The following is a 16,564-nucleotide window of genomic DNA, read 5'->3' as shown; positions in this document are numbered from 1 at the left end:
CCTATCATCTACTGGCAATGGGTCATCAATGGTGACAACTAGTATTCTTATTAAGGAAAACAAACGTGTAGTAAAAGCAAATAAATAAATAACGCAGCACAAGAAATAGATTCAATATTCAGACACTTAACCAGATGATTCTAAACCATACATTCAAAACTTGAATGCTGATATAACCAACATATCATTCAGTCTCAGAGTGGCATAAAGATTACCAAGATTACAGATAGCCACTCATAAGAAACATGCTTGATCATTAAATAACACCTACCTATTAAGAAAATCTTCTATATGGGAAATTTACAACTATTACAGAAGAAAGTAGATAATAAATATACAACTCTCAAGAGTGCATCAACTTAAATTATAAATGGCAGACTGTGCTTTATGAGGAAGTGAAAGCGAGGCCAATTTGTTGTGATGGCTAGGATTCCTCACCTAAAGAACAACCCAAAAAAAAAAAAAAAATTGGAATCTAAAATCTATACCTTTTAACTCACCAAGAATGCATACCGGGCATCGAAATCTCAATGGTATAGGTGGTTTTCTCTCTTCTCCACCAAAGCAATGATCAACGTCTGCCAGGAAAGATTGAGAAGCCTTATGAACTAGCAAGGTTAAGGGCCTTTGCCAAACACCTTTAGCTAGTTATAAAATCACGATTGTTTTGTAATTTCCACGAGATGAAAACAATTTCATCCATCCAGATCCAAATACTCATCGTATATTCTACTGCTAGCACACTCTAGTAGAGCATTTGCATTGAATTCTCTACCAAGCCTCCAAATGTAATTAAGACCAACAAGAAGTTCAATAATTGTTTCTTCTGTCTTCTCCTGATTTGCAAAGTAAAGGGTTTGTACCAGAAGCACATTTGTTCTTGAAACCAAGCTCTGTTGCTCATAACTCCGCTCAGATTGCCATCTGATCATATTATGAGCAAGTGGTGCTAACCACTCTAATATTCCTGACATAGCATCATTCCATTCTTTGGCAAGCTCTGTATCATAAGCCACACTCTTGGTGTGTGGCTTTAGCTTTGCCCTAAGAGTATTTCTCACACTCGCAGGCAACATATTGTATAGATCGTCTCTTGCATCAAGACCAATCAAGTGTGGAGAAGATGCCAGCTTCTCAATTACAATGATAACATTTGCATAGTGCAAAGCCAAGGCAGCAGCACCAAGAGTATCTGGTGGAGGATCCAAAAACTTGCTCTTGAAAATAGTCGAATTTGTATTCATTGTAATGCCAGGAGCAGGATGGTTTGTATTGGCACCACTGGCTCCATTAAGAAGTCTAGAATGAATACTATTTGAACTCAAGTGGCAATTGGTGACAGGGGAACCACTTCCAGCCATCATGCATCCCTTGAAAGGTCCTACTTGAGTCAATCGATTAGATTTCATTTGCGACTTCTTCTCATTGGCATTTGCATGGTTATGAGTCCCCCATATCTTCTTGCTGGTTTTTCTCATTCTGGAAAATGGACCTGATTTTGTTGACTTCCCAAGAGGACCTGAATAAAACATATTTCTATATTTCTCAGAAGCATTGGTTGATTCTGTAGCTGAGGCACTACCCACAAGAGGGCCTGAATAGAAATTGTTGGTTTTATTTGGTTTTGAAATTGGGCCTGATTTAGCTGCAAACATATCAAGAGGGCCAGAGGCAAATCTAGGAAGACCATTATTAGATGGATGGATGGAAGTTTGCAATAATGCTGAAACTGACTGGCTGCGATGAATTTGTTCAGAATTTATAAACCCAGAAGCTTCAGTTTCACCAACATTCATTATTTGTTGCATTCCAAACACATGTGGAACCCTCCTGAATATCGTAAATAAAGATCTTGCCAAGAGCAGAACTGTGTAATCATAAGTCCTGTTCCATAGAGAGATACTTTTAAGATACTTAACGTCCTGCTGCTTCCCTGTAACCTTCTTCTGAAACTCGAGTACATTGACACCACCTGAGTCATCATTACCCTTCATTCTCCTCAATGTCTGCTCAAGATCTGTAAGCACTTCCATCTCTTGATACAAATTTGAATTGACTGAGATAAATCTTTCCATCTTCTTAGCTTTCTTTTCCATTTTCTTCCATGTAAATTGCCACCCATATGTATCAATATCGGTGTCGATGAAATCACAAAAAGCTTTCTCAAAGTTCTTCAAACTAGGATCACTGCATTTTTTCCCAAGTCTTGCCACAGATTTTGCCACATGTATAACATTCTCAATCATCTCATCGCATATTAATTTCGCAATATAGGTATCGTCCTCTGACACAAGCTTCTTTATACCCATTGAACGTGTGATCTCTTCGCGCAACCTGTTAACCTGCTTATCACTCAAAGTGTGACATAAATAGACCAGCTTAGACATCAGGCTTGCAACTTCAAATGCCAAAACTCCAATCACTGCTTTCCCAGAAGTAGCCTCATGCCTTTTTGGAGTCTTCCACAGACTTCGAAACCATGAATCCGCCACCATCTCTTATCCTTTATGTTTGATCTCTATGCCAAACTTAACATCATATTTCTTGATTCTGTAGTAAAATTGAGAAGCTAAAAATGATCAAACAAATAGGTTCAACAAATAATACGGTGGGAATTCTTTGATATGTTAATATATATAAATAGGGACCCATTCCCTGTTCAAATGGATTTGACAAACATTTTTGACAAATCATTGCAGCCACTGGATAAGCAAATATATGGAATATTAAAAATAATTTATTTTGGACCATAAATCTCATTCACCAGGCAAGATATCAAACAGTAATTGTAATTTTAAACGATAAAAAAATTGTTTTTTGTGTTGGTGGCCTACACGTTCATGAGGAAAATACCCATCAAAACGTTGTATCCCTGATTTTTAATACATCCATGATCCACAAAAAAATTGAAAATTTTCCAATTTTTTTTTTTTTAAAAAAAAAAATTCCTGAACCTAGTCCAATAGATTGACTTGAATTTACCTTATCTTTTATTTTCTTTCCCTCTTTGACAAAAGCTGCTCTAGCAAATAGAGGATACAATTTAAAATATACAATTAAACTTTTTTAATAATCCAAAAGAATATATATATATATATATATATATATGAGAAAACCCAGAAACAAAAAAACAAAAAAGGAAGAAGACCAAAAACAAAACCCAAATTATATAACAACCCAAATCCCGTGCTATATATTTCTAAATTCCAAAACCCCTCTCCACCTACAGCCAAAGAAGAAATAAATCTTTATTTTCTTTTATTATTTTGGTTTTCAAATCAAACAAATTGAAAACTCAAACTCAAACCCAGATTCAAATTCCATTTTCTCTCATTTATTCATTAAAAAAATTATTTAAAAAAAAAAAGTAACACAAACTTAAGAAAAATAGCAGTAATCATGTGAAGAACAAGTAATGTAAAAATTTATAAAGCAAATTTGGATACTCACCGATCCCATGAGACGCAGAGAGAGAATGGAAGAAAAGGAAAACATTAGCAGATAGAGAGAGAAAGAGACGAAGCAGCCGGGAAGCTGCAGTGCAGACTTAGAGCCACATGGAAGAAGAAATTTTTTTGCAGAATGAGCGAGAGAACGACAGAAATTAAAGTTATACTAGGACTGCTTAACTTCTTACTTCGCAATTTCTGTCCTGTACTCCATTTAAATTGTTAAATTGTCCCTTGTCTTTTTTTTTTGTTTTTCGCTGCTCTTTTACAATTTTAATTTTTTACCATTTTTTTATTCAAATTTTAAATACTTTTGTTGGTTCGTCTTCTTTTCCGGGTTTTTGTTTACTTTTATTTAAAGGTTTTATTTGTGATTAATGATTATAAGTAGTGGAATTTATATAATATTTAACAATTTAAATAATTATTTAAAAATATTTATTTATTCAAATTAAGTTTTTAAAATTAAAATTAATATATAATCAAATGTAATTAATATGTAAAACAAATAGCAAACTTTTTTAAAAATTTGTAGCATTTTTATTTAAAATTACTTTTGTTGGTTTTGTTCTTTTTATAAAGGTTATTATTTATTTTTATTTAAAATTGAAATAAGATTTTTTTTTTTTAGTTCAATACGTTATCTATCCAGCCTGCCGAGGATTTTATTTTATTTTCTTTTGGTAAATTTTGATCTTGCATGTTTTGTATATTTTGATATAATTTCACAAATTAAAGTACTCTATTATTTTATTACAAATTAATTAAAATATAAATATAAACTGAAGACTGTCTGACATGGTTTATGAAATGTTATTGCTCTAATTTGTAGATAGGAATGATTCAAAAGCAGACCTTTAAAGCAGTAATTTAAAAAAGCAGTAATTTAAAAAATGTTTGTATAATTTTATATATAAGAAAAAAATTGTATCTCTAGAAAACCTTTAAACCACAGACGAAAGTCAAAAAAAGTGTACCTTTTTAGAAAACTCTTACAAAAAAGCAAAAGTAAATGCTGCTCTAAATAGGCCCCAAATTTGATTCTTTATATATTTTTTTTATTATATATATCTAAATTAATGATGTTATTGTAAGGGCATGATTGGTTCAAGATGTCAAAATATTGGTATAAATAATAATATAATAAAAGTCGAAGTACTCAAAGTGCAAATCCAAGAAAGTGAGAGATCTATCACAATCATTAATGGCGACCACGCGGAAACGTGTCGTTTTACCCATATAACCCCCCGCTGCTTTTTGAAATCAAATCATGTCCAACAACCGGGTCGGGTCAATACGTACGAACAACCCGATGTAGGGGACAAAAAGCCGCCAAAAGGCGATCCGATCGAGGATCCGAGATTCATGCCCCGTTTTTTCAACCGTATATGCTCTATCTGATAGGTGGAGAGATTAAATCACACATTTGGAGCTTTCATATTTTATTATTATAATTATTATTATTATTTTTTGGCTTTAGGAAAAAAGAAAAATTGGAAAAAAAAAAAAGAAAAAAAAGTAGGAAGTCTACAGAAAAAGAAGATTGCTTTTATTTATTTTATTTTGACGAGTCAAATGAGGTAATTTTGGTGGAAGTTCCTAGTGGGAAATTATCGAAAGCAAACGCTTATTGCTCAAGGCAATATTATTATTATTATATATATGTACCTATGCTTAATAATGGTTGCTTTCTTTGAATAATGACTCATTGATTCACTTTTGACTTCTTCTCTTTTGGTGGCAATAACTTTTGACTAATTAGTTTTGGATTGTTTTACACACCATGTGCTTTGTATTTACAAAATTATTATCACACACACACATTATATGGAAATATAGTTTTTTTTCTCATAAGTTAGTAAAATGTATTCCAGTAAGGTAAAAAAAAAAAAAAAAGTAAAACGTACGGAATTTTGTCGACTAAAATGCTTGGAAAGTTTTATATGCTAAATAAATCAACAAATTAGCAAGCAGAAATTTTTTAGATCTTATTTAAATAATGGTAAAATTGGTACATATTTAATTTTTTTTTAAAAAACGATAATTTTTTTATTTGAATATTTATTTTAAAATGAAAAAAATATGGATATTAAAAATTAGATTTTCATCTGTATGAAAAAATGTATGAAAAAGTCGTTTATATATATATATATATATAGATGTATCATTTTAAAAAATTTTAAAAATTATTTTTAAATTTTTTTTAAATATAAATTTATTTTAATTAAATTGGTTATAAATTTTAATTTTTTTATTTCTTATCAAATATAACACAAAGAAAATTAATTCTTACAAAATTAATTACCGGATAACTAAATCCTAAAGATCAATTTTTTAAAAAATTTTATCAAATAAGGTCTTAGAATATTTAACTTAGTTTGTTATTTTAATTTTCAATATCATTGTATTTTTCTTTTCATCTTGATTGCTATTAATATTGTATTTTTCAGCATCGTGTTAATATTTCACCATTGTTATAAGCCTAAAGTGAAATATATTCTTGTGAAACATGACATTTTCTCATTCAATGTTTTCAAATATAAATGGATACATATCTTTTCATTTCTAGTAGTGTTCTTTTTTGCTCCTCAAGGACAAAATAAACTTATGTTTGTTTATATTTCTAAAGAGATTACAATCAAAGTATCAATAGCCGAAAACAACATTTCAAAACTCATATCAAACAAGCATTTAAGTTTCAGTTCGAAGCATATATATTAACCATGACCACTAGCATATGTTGAACCTCAAATCTCAAAAATATTGAATCTAAATCCAAAATTAGTATATTTAAAGAACAAAAATTTCAAAATCTAGCATCCAAATTTTAATCCTAAATCTTTAATTTGATCATGACTTGGAATTTTATTTTTCTCCCTAACAAAGCTCCATGGAGAGAATAGTTTGTGTTGACCTTTAGTAAATCCCCTTGCGTCACTTAAGGGGATGAGCAAACGTGTTTTTCTCTTTTTGGCCAATAATAAGCAAGTATGTTTGAGAAAGAGGACTTCAAGACATAGTTAGCTTAAAAGCCTTAAATGTTTATTTGGCTTGAATAATATCTATATTATAATAATATAATTGCAACCAATTAGAAGTTTTGTGATCACTGATGTAGTCACCAAATTGATTTATTTTAATTTTTAAAATATCAATTGAAATATGATAGTATGTTAATGATTGAAAATTTAGTGAGACATAAATTGGTAGAGAAGAATAATATAATAGGTGATTCTATGATTTTATCAGTGAATCTATGATTTTATTAAATAAAAAATATTTACATGATAAATATTAAGAGTTGTTATATCTCATCCAAAATTATAAATTTAGATTTAAATAACAATTGATACTTTCAAAACCAAAAAAAAAAAAAAAAAAAAAAAAAAAAAAAAAAAAACTAACAATAGTTCTACATAAATATCTTTGATTTAGTTAAATCAGAAAGATTGACCCAGTATATGTATTGAAAAAAAAAAATTATATATTACAGCTTGCAAATGGAAAGAAAATGACTTATTCATTGACCTGCAGTCTTGCATTGACATATTCCTAGAACTTGTGAACGAACAAGAACACATTGAAAAATAAAATCACATTTTTTTTTAATAAAAAGATAAAATAAAATTACAATTTAAAATGGAAGTGACGTACATAAAGTAATATATTTGTGTTTTAATCTTATATGAAAATAATAGTACACGTCTTCTTGTCTCATTGGATATGTATACCAAATCCATATTCCTGCTAGTATACATTATGTGAAGTGGAAAATTTCTCCAACATATAGACTTTTATGACCAATGACCATAGATACGAACACGTTGTTAAATCCTTTTCAAAATTAAATAATAATATCTCAAAAAGTAAATAACTTTTTTTTTTTTTAATTCTGTAAAAATAATCCACATTTTTTTAATGAGGTAAAGAGATTTGGTATATTACCAAAAAAAATAAAAAATAAAACAAGATTTGGTAACAGATTAGACCATTGACCTTTTTTTATTAAAAAAAAAAAGTGAAAAAAGTCCTTAAAAATTAAATTATGTGTACTCCTTCAACTATTATCTATTTACAAAATAACCCTCAAAAAATTTTTATTTGTCGTGCCCAGTAAATTAATTATTTATCACGTTACTTATGTGTAATAATATCCTCTTTGAAAACAAACTCTATAAAGTCAAAACTACAACCAAACTCAAAACAAAATAGAATTATAGAGGCGAAGAAAGTTTTTTAACTCAAAACCAAACTATTCCATTTTGTATCATAAATATATAATACAAACACCTCAGCAACTGACTCAGACATGGCGTTTATTTACTCTCTTTTTTCTCACTCTTTCATGCTCTTTCCCATTCGAAAAGCTTGGAAGGCAAACAAAAACAATGCCAATAAACTCTCTTCTTTTATCATAAGCTTCTTTCCAATCTCTCCTCCAGCCTCACAAATCTTCAAAAAAGAGTTTTCTTGGCATTTTTGTTCATCATGATTATGAGCTTTTCTATTCAAGCTTTTGGAATGGGACAGGAGCGGGAGAGAGAAAGAAATTTTTACCCTTTTCTTTTTTTTTTTCCTTTTTCTTTTTTTCTTTTTCTTGTTTAATCAAGAATCTCATTGGATGGTGATCTCGGGGTCTCTACTCCATTAGCACCTAAGTATTTCATTCACGTATTAGTTTAGCTTCAATATCCTTTTTAGTGTGTCCCAAGATTTCTGGTTTTAGTAGGTGGACCTTTTTCTTATACTTAAATAATATGAATAAATTCTGTTTTTGTTTGTATAGCTGAAGAAAGAAAGACAGAATATTTATATGAATATATGAGAGTGCTGGTAAATAATTTTTTCACCTCTGAACTGGTAGCACATAGATTTTGTGTTTTTTTGGTTCTCTTTTTTTCCACACACCCCCCCCCCCCCCCCCCCCCCCCCCCCCCCAACCCAAAATAAAAAAAGAAGAAGAAGAGATTTTGTTTTTACCAACGCCAATATATACGAATTACACATTTTATATGCCACAGGGTAGTAATTTGCATTTTGAGACCTAAAAAAACAAAAATGTACAGTAAAATTGCATGCAGAGATTGCTGGTTAAAGGAAGTGGCCTATTAGTCATGATAATACTTAGCTTGAACCAATACAAGCATATCGGATTCCCTATTTCTAAATGAAAATGAATGTGTCTCAAAATGGCCTTGGTAGACTATTTAGTTGGAAACAAGTTTTAACAAACTTCAGCTTAATTATGTCCTCTTGCTTGGATAATTTTTCCACAATATATTCTTGAATTTCTTTCTTCCAGTGTTTTCAAGTCACCCTATATAATCTTCAACTTGGAGAGAAAGAGATCAAAGGAGTTTAGTTGTTCTGAATCCCCTCTTTGCAACAGCACAAGAGAATCCACTAGCTCTATTATGTAACACTAGTCTTACCTTTAACATTACCAAATTTTTGGGAGGTACTACAATAAAAAATTATATAGTTTCATAATCTATATACTTTTCATAATATATATATTTATATATATATTTGCATATCCACGGTATTTGATTAGAGATTTTAGTATTAAAAGCATGCATGTTCATAAATCACCAGCTTAGCTTCAGCATAAAAATATGCGTGTGTTCCATATATCATGCAGGAAAAAAAAAAAACAAATCGATCTTTTACAAACAAACAATCATATACCTGAGTTCAGAAGAGCATTTAGAGCTTAGAGTGACTAACACTTGGATTTAAGGAAGCAAATTCAAGAAGCTCAGGGTCAGATTCAAAATATTCCATTTCTTTTTCACTTAGAGTCACCCAAGCTTCAACTCCATTACCCTCTCTTGTGTTTGCCAAAAGAGCAAAGTTGTTGAGGTTGCTACCGGTTTCCACACTCATCCAGATTGGCTTCCCCCAACCAAAGTCTGCTTCATAGAAGTTAGCGCCTAATCCACTTGTACATGTAAAGAGTCTGACATCGTCTCTACCGGATGTCTCTCTTCTCTCTTTTGAAGACCGAATGATCTCTCCGAATGCATCTTCTCCGCTAAGTCTTTTTGCTTCATTTTCACCAAACTCATTGATTCCTTTCCTCAACAAAGCCACCAAATCTTGCAGCTCTGTTTTACCATCCTCTGCTTGTACAGAAAAGTATTGCACAAAATTTCCAATAGAGTTTTGGGGAAGAGGAGGCTCAACTCTATTACGGATGTTCACGAGTTGGTGCATCACATAGTGCATTGAAACCCCTTTGTTCAATCTTGAAGCAGAAATTGCACATCTCCATATGAGAGGCAGAATTGCTTCGGTTCGCGTTGGTTGCTGAACGAGTGGACTAGCAGCTTTGGTCTTGAGAGCAGCGATCTTCTCCGCATCAAACACATACTTCTTTGTGACATGATTTGCATACCTCAAATTCTTTGCAGGAGGTTCTTGGACAGCAAAATCTTTACTTGGTGGAAAGCGAGAAGACCCTGAATCGAAATCTAAAGCCGGTAGTAGTTCCTTTTCATGTCCATAAGCAATGAAAGCCCAATCCATACGGAATCTACTCAGTGTTCCTCCATCACCAAACTTGTGACACATATAGAAACCTAATGCCAATCCACCACACTCAAAGAAACTGGCTTGAACGAGCAGCAAAGGCGGCGAGGCAGCATCAAAAAATTGAGTTTTATCAGGAAGTAATCTTTCTTGTTGCTTAGAATCTGGTTCTAGCTTTAAAAAGTCCGAGATGAAGCCATGGACTCGAGCTTCGATAAAGAGAGCTCCGTCGTCACGACACTCGATGGAAATGTTGTCCTTGATTCTTCCAGCAAGCGGGTAGAAGCGAGTTAAGGTTTCGGATAGCCAATTCTTGAGCCTGTGCAATCTTAAGTGAGATGGGATATGGTTTTTGGGGTAGAGAAAGAGCTTGGATGCATAAACACAAGGACGAACAAGCTGATCCAAAAGAGAGAGTTTGTAGTTTCTGAGGTGATTTGGAGTTGGAGATGATGGTTTTACGAATTCTTTTCTAATGATCTCGATATTCATCTCCCCTGTGCTAATATCACCTTCGAATGTTTTTTAGCTATTCCGATTGCCCAAAATGAATGAGAATCCAGAAAGGAATTTACCATTTAGACATTTTTTCAGACGAGTAGTACGCAATGTTTTATAAATCAGCACCCAGATTACCAAAACAAGAAATTAAGTTGTTTAGGCAAAGGAAATAATAATAATAATAATAATTAAAATCAAGGATTAAAAGAAAAAGTCGATTGAATTTATATATAAACCCAATTCAAAAAGCAGCTAATTTTCAATGTTTAATAAGTCAGTGGCAAAGAGAAAGAAGGATTACCGAACAAAAAAAAAAAATATATATATATGGAGGATTACCAAATCCAAACTCGCCAGCTGCTAGCCACTACTGGTGCTGCCCTTGCCGACATGAGAGTGGGATTGGGTTTCCAACGTAATTGAAACCAGTCAATGAGATTGGCTGTGAATAATGAAAATGGCAGACACACATGCCTTGAAATATCGTATCCTTGCGTACGGAGTGTCAGTACCTCTGCTTATCCAGTTTTGACACGTGTGTAACTTTATCTTTTAACAGAATAGCAGATGTCTGCAGCGAAGAAAACAAAATTGTATTCTATATATATATGTGACGTAAAATGATGAAGATACAATTTGCAGAGGAATCGAAACCATTGTCTGAAAAAATGTTAAATAACCAGCCAACCCAGCAATCCACGCTAGCTTTCCATGGATTTATCAAAGCAAAGCAATAGAGTATGAGAGAAATCAATTGGTATCTTGTTTCTTTTGTTTTTTTTCAGCCAAGCTTTTGGAAGCCTTCATTTCATTTTGCTTGGAACTCGAAGGGTCTTTTAGCTGGTTTCCGTTTTGGTTTTTATTTTTTCAATTTGGGGAGAGGGATTTTTCTGGTTTTGTTCCTTTTTTTTATTTTTTTATTTTTTAATTTTAGGAAGTATGGAGTAATGTTTTGAGAAAGAAACTCATCACAAACCAGTAAATGAACCAGAAATTCTACTTAAATAAATAAATTAAACAAAAAAGGAAAAAAAATATGTAAGCGTTCAAAGATAAGTTGTTTTATGCCTCAAAAGTTGATAGGTAGTATTACTGAGCATGCCAAATACAACCACAATGAAAGGTTGAAACATTAATTAATATTTAATGGACAAGTGACTCGGACATGTTGGAATTTTGTATTTATTTTGTATTTATTTATTTTATTTTATTATAAATATACGTGATTCAAATTCTAAATCATTTTATAACCCATTTTGGGAAGAATTTTTACTACTTGCGGCCACAAATGGTGATCACCAATGAGATCATTATCTATTTGGCAATTATTAATTGAAAATACTATTTGCCACCTTTATATGCATCTAATAATTTAAAAGACTCTCCAAAATTTTACTTTTTTAAAATAAAAGATTATTGTATAGTCAAAGGTAACAAATGAATAATAACCATATCAGTAATGATCCCACTTATTAAAATAGCCAAACTCTAAAAGTATAATTTCATTTTTTTAACAATTTTTTTTTGCTGAGATTTATTTGAAAAAAGTATTAAAAATTTAATATGAAAAAATAAACCAGTTAATAACAACCCATTAAACTATCATATAATATATAGGTATCACGATAATAAATAATAATATTTTAAAAAAAAAATAATATTGATAATCATTATTGGTAGGATCCATATTAATATGTTAATTATTAATTAGTTGCATTTAAATCATTTTGACTTTTTAAATAATAGCAATGGTGAACAACAGTGACAAATATTTATATCCTAAAGGGGTGAATCTGGATCTTTCATTCGCTTTTTGCTATCCAACTCGTAAAAGATAGATTCTATCATATGGAAAAACAATCTGATTAAAAATAGCTAATTTATAGTTTCTGACGTGAATGGGGGGTTTGAGATATGGTTCTGTAATTTCTCTGCCAATGATCTTAATCTTCATCTCCTTCTTCTAGATAACCTTTGAATTTAGCTATTCTGATTACTCCAAATAACTGAGAATTCTGAGAATAAATAATAAAAAAAATAAAAATTTCGGGAAATAATTGCAAATCTCATATAATTGAAAGCATGAATCAGTGTGGCTGGTAATAAAACTTTGAGATTTTTCAGACAGTATTAAATAATGGTAAAAAAGAAGAAGAAGAAGAAGAGGAATATTCTAAATTACAAATGGAAATAGCTAAGAAAGTATTTCATGTAACAGGTACATGGCCATGTGGTGTGACTTCCATTTAGTAAGTAACATGCAGCTTTTCCATATAGATTTGTATATTAAATAGACAACAAACATATCAATAACTAATTAGAACATAAACATCATGTGGTAATGTACCTGTTACACAAAATACTTAACCCCAAAAAAAAAAAAAAAGGAAAAAATATGGCATAAGTGAGCATAAGTGATCTACCAATCATGTTATTACTTAGCTCTGACAAATACAAGCTTTGCTTTATCAAAAAAAAAAAAAAAAAATACAAGCTTTGCTAGATTTCCTATTTCCCAAGGTTGAAACGTGGAACCATTAAATGTGATGTGAATGAAAATTAATGTAGCGCTAGTTCTAAATGGCCAAACTGACAAAAAACTTAATTTGTTTGCCAACTCGGTAGAAAAACAAAGTTCAACTTTGTGTCTTCTTACTTGTAAAATCTCCCACAGTAAATTCTTGAATGTCTCTCTTCCAGTAGTTTCAGGTCCCTCCTCTGCAACAGCACAAGAAAATTACAGATGCAATCAGCAAAAGCTATTAGCTCTACCAAGAATGTAAAGCTTCCTGTCTGTCTTTTTATTACCAAATCTATGGGGTCCAGAGTACTATATGGTTTCATAATCTATATGTTTCAGAACAGATAGATAAACATATAGAGACAAAAGTTTAACACTCAAAACATCCAAATCAATCAGTTTGTTTGAGACCCATATATTTATATGTTCTATATATATATATATATTTATTTATATATATGCTGCATTAAAAGTTAAGCAAGAAAAAAAAAAAATCAATCTTTTACAAACAAAGTAGTTATATATTTATATTATATATATAATATACCACGAGTTCTGCAGTATTTTAGAGCCTAGAGAGACCAATAACACTTGGATTTAAGGAGGCAAATGAGAGAAGCTCCAGATCAGATTCAAAATGTTTCATTTATACCTTGAGTTCTGCAGTATTTTAGAGCCTAGGGAGACTAATAACACTAGGATTTAAGGAGGCAAATGAGAGAAGCTCCGGATCAGATTCAAAATGTTTCATTTCTTCTTCACTCAGACTAACCCAAGCTTCAACCCCATTGCCATCTCTTGTGTTTGTCAAAATGGCAAAGTCGTTCAGGTAGCTACCAGTTTCCACACTAAACCATATTGGCTTCCCCCAACCAAAGTCTATTTCATAGAAGTTAATGCTGCACAAACTGGTACATGTAAACAGCCTTACATTGTCTCTACCAGATATCTCTCTTCTCTCTTTCGAAGATCGAATGATCTCTCCCAGTGCATCATCCCCGCTGAGTCTTTTCGCTTCTTTTCCATCAAACTCTTTGATTCCTTTCCTCAACCGAGCCACCAAATCTTGTAGCTCCATTATACCATCCTCTTTTTGTACGGAACAATATTGCACAAAATTTCCAATAGCGTTTTCGGAGAAAGGAGGCTCAACTCTGCCGCGGAAGTTCACAAGTTGGTGCAAAATTGAGTGTGTTGAAACCCCTTTGTTTAATCTTGAAGCATTCATTGCACATTTCCATATGAGAGCTAGAATTACTTCGGTTCGAGTTGGTTTCTTCACGAATAGGCTAGAAGATTTGGCCTTGAGAGCACCAATCTTAATTGCATCAAACACATACCTCTTTGTGACATGCTTTGCATACCTCAAATTCTTTGCAGGAGGTTCTTGTACTTTGAAATCTTCACTTGGTGGGAAGCGAAAACACCCTGCATCGAAATCCAAATCCGGTAGTAGTGCTTCTTTTTCATGTCCATAAGCAATGAAAGCCCAATCCTTGATGAATCTGCTCAATGTCCCTCCATCACCAAACTTGTGACACATATAGAAGCCAACTGCCAATGCACCACATTCGAAGAAACTCGCTTGAACAAGAAGCAAAGGTGGTGAGGCTGCTTCGAAAAATTCAGTTTTATCTGGAAGCAACCGTTCTCGTTGCTTAGAATGAGGTTCTAGTTTTAAGAAGTCTGAGAGGAAGCCATGGACTCGAGCTTCGATATACAGAGCTCCATCGTCATGGCACTCGATGGAAATGTTGTCCTTGATTCTTCCGGCAAGTGGGTAGAAGCGAGTTAAGGTTTTCGACAATGAAGTCCTGAGCTTGTGCAATCTTTGGGGCGTTGGAATATGGTTTTTGGGGTAGTAAGAGAGCATGGATGCATAAACACATGGACGAACAAGCTGATCCAAAACAGAGAGTTTGTAGTTTCTGAGGTGATTTGGAGTTGGAGATGATGGTTTTATGATTTCTCTGCTAATGATCTGAATCTTCATCTCCTTACGCGAGATTAACTTTTGAATTTTAAATATTTTTTAACTTTTGAATTTTAAATATTTTTATCAGTCAAAATTACTGAGAATTCTGAGAGAGAGAGAGAAATTACAGGAAATAATAGCAAATCATAGACAATTGAAAAGGCAAAAGAACAGTTCGCCCTGTGCTAATTAACTTTGAGACTTCTTCAAGCACAACTATAAATAATTCTTACAATATCCAGATTGCCAAAAACAATAAAGAAATTCTTTAGGTGAAGAAAAATTAGAAAAGAATTCTATTGAAAAGCTGCTGAAAAACAACAAGAAGCAAGATTTTTTTTTTTTTTTTTAAATATACATATATATATATATATATATTTGAGCACCAAAGAGAAAAAATGGAGGATTGCTTACAGTTACACGACACAGGATCCCAGGTAGTGCTGCCAATGTGGGCGTGTGTTTCCAGTAATTCAAGGAGTGAAAATAAAAGATCATTAAAAAAAAAAAAAATTGGAAGATATTCATTCATTTCCGCATCAGGATCTCGAAGCGCCGTGTCTCACGTTATCCTAACTTTAATAAAGTACAGATATAAATTCCACATCTACTAAGCATGGGCAAAGTTATGCATCCTGCCACGTGAGATGATATGTGATGGAATGTGTGTTACTCTTATATGATTATACACAGTAAGGTTCTACTGGGTATAGTCATGGCAATCTGTCAAATACTGAAATATTGTTGGTTAAAAATCATTTTAGTTTTGGATTAGATATATTTAAAAGTAAATAAAATTTGATTAGGATTATAGTTGCAGATCAGGAATAAAATAAATATAATATTGATGTTTTTAGGAGCAAAATAAATGTAAAATTCATATTTTTTAGAAAAATTATTTTTTTTTTTTCGTATAGCATCTGTATTTATCTTAAAAAAAAAATCAAATTTTTTTTTATGTAACATCTATTTTTTACGAATTCTTACCGTAACTCTATCTAGATGGTATTGATTATAGATAAATTATATATATATATATATATAAACAATAGACGTTACATAAAAAAAAAAATCAATTTTTTTCTAAAAACAAAAAATAGATGCTACAATTTTTTAAAAAAATATTAATTTTATATCGAGTTATCTGCATGAAATTCTATCCGATCAATCTGATCATAGAAACCTCTCATTCATATATATATATATATATATATATATATATAACTTGACATAACGATGAAAGGCGACCGAGGGAACACGTTGCTTGCTTTGTTAGCATTAAACATTGATCAAAATAACAGTGACAGCACATTCTTTTGTCTTTTTCCTTAAAGACTGACAAGTAACACTGTGAGCGTGACAGAGATATTTTGGGAACTATGGAAACGTTTATCATGCGGAATTTCGTGGGTAATAATAAACACACGCCCTCATGAGATCCATTTTTGGTTGAAAAATCAATTTCACCCCTGACCTTACACATATTTAAAGTTAACAGATAAAGGATAACCTGGTAATTTTGTACCATTCCTTAAATTCCTCTCTTCTATTAGTCTCTCAAATCACCAACCCCTTAACCCCAATTAA

General features: G+C 31.8%; 2 protein-coding genes across 7 annotated transcripts; both read right to left on the bottom strand.

Moving 5' to 3' along the window:
- Positions 1-106: 106 nt before the first annotated feature.
- LOC107413087 (protein PSK SIMULATOR 1) lies at positions 107-3,623 on the bottom strand. Of its 2 annotated transcripts, none has more exons than XM_048470092.2 (2): positions 3,451-3,623; positions 107-2,569 (listed from the first exon to the last, which is right to left on the bottom strand). In XM_048470092.2, exon 2 carries the CDS (start codon positions 2,493-2,495, stop codon positions 696-698), a length of 1,800 nt encoding a protein of 599 aa, XP_048326049.1. In that variant the 5' UTR covers positions 2,496-2,569; positions 3,451-3,623; the 3' UTR covers positions 107-695. The 2 variants fall into 2 exon arrangements, with proteins under 2 accessions (XP_048326049.1, XP_015876438.1); XM_016020952.4 differs by having other exon boundaries at positions 107-2,550.
- Positions 3,624-8,994: 5,371 nt separating this feature from the next.
- Positions 8,995-15,622, bottom strand: LOC107413085 (stemmadenine O-acetyltransferase). Of its 5 annotated transcripts, none has more exons than XR_009640286.1 (4): positions 13,655-15,385; positions 13,138-13,199; positions 10,821-11,052; positions 8,995-10,299 (listed from the first exon to the last, which is right to left on the bottom strand). XR_009640286.1 is itself a non-coding variant. In XM_060819456.1 (4 exons), the coding sequence occupies exons 3-4, from the start codon at positions 10,871-10,873 to the stop codon at positions 9,156-9,158; spliced, it is 1,197 nt and encodes a 398-aa protein (XP_060675439.1). In that variant the 5' UTR covers positions 10,874-11,052; positions 13,138-13,199; positions 15,392-15,622; the 3' UTR covers positions 8,995-9,155. The 5 variants fall into 5 exon arrangements, 3 of the variants coding, with proteins under 3 accessions (XP_060675439.1, XP_015876437.2, XP_015876436.1); XM_060819456.1 differs by lacking the exon at positions 13,655-15,385 and adding an exon at positions 15,392-15,622; XR_001581029.4 differs by lacking the exons at positions 8,995-10,299; positions 10,821-11,052 and adding an exon at positions 12,162-12,496.
- Positions 15,623-16,564: the final 942 nt, after the last annotated feature.

The sequence above is a fragment of the Ziziphus jujuba genome, chromosome 8, assembly GCF_031755915.1.
Source record: "Ziziphus jujuba cultivar Dongzao chromosome 8, ASM3175591v1".
In the NCBI taxonomy this organism is placed as follows: Eukaryota; Viridiplantae; Streptophyta; class Magnoliopsida; order Rosales; family Rhamnaceae; genus Ziziphus; species Ziziphus jujuba.
This window is presented reverse-complemented; position numbering and strand designations above follow the sequence as displayed.

Coding starts and splice junctions, on each gene's coding strand:
- LOC107413087 (XM_048470092.2), bottom strand. CDS start 2,495: ATGGTGGCGGATTCATGGTTTCGAAGTCTGTGGAAGACTCCAAAAAGG.
- LOC107413085 (XM_016020950.4), bottom strand. CDS start 14,995: ATGAAGATTCAGATCATTAGCAGAGAAATCATAAAACCATCATCTCCA.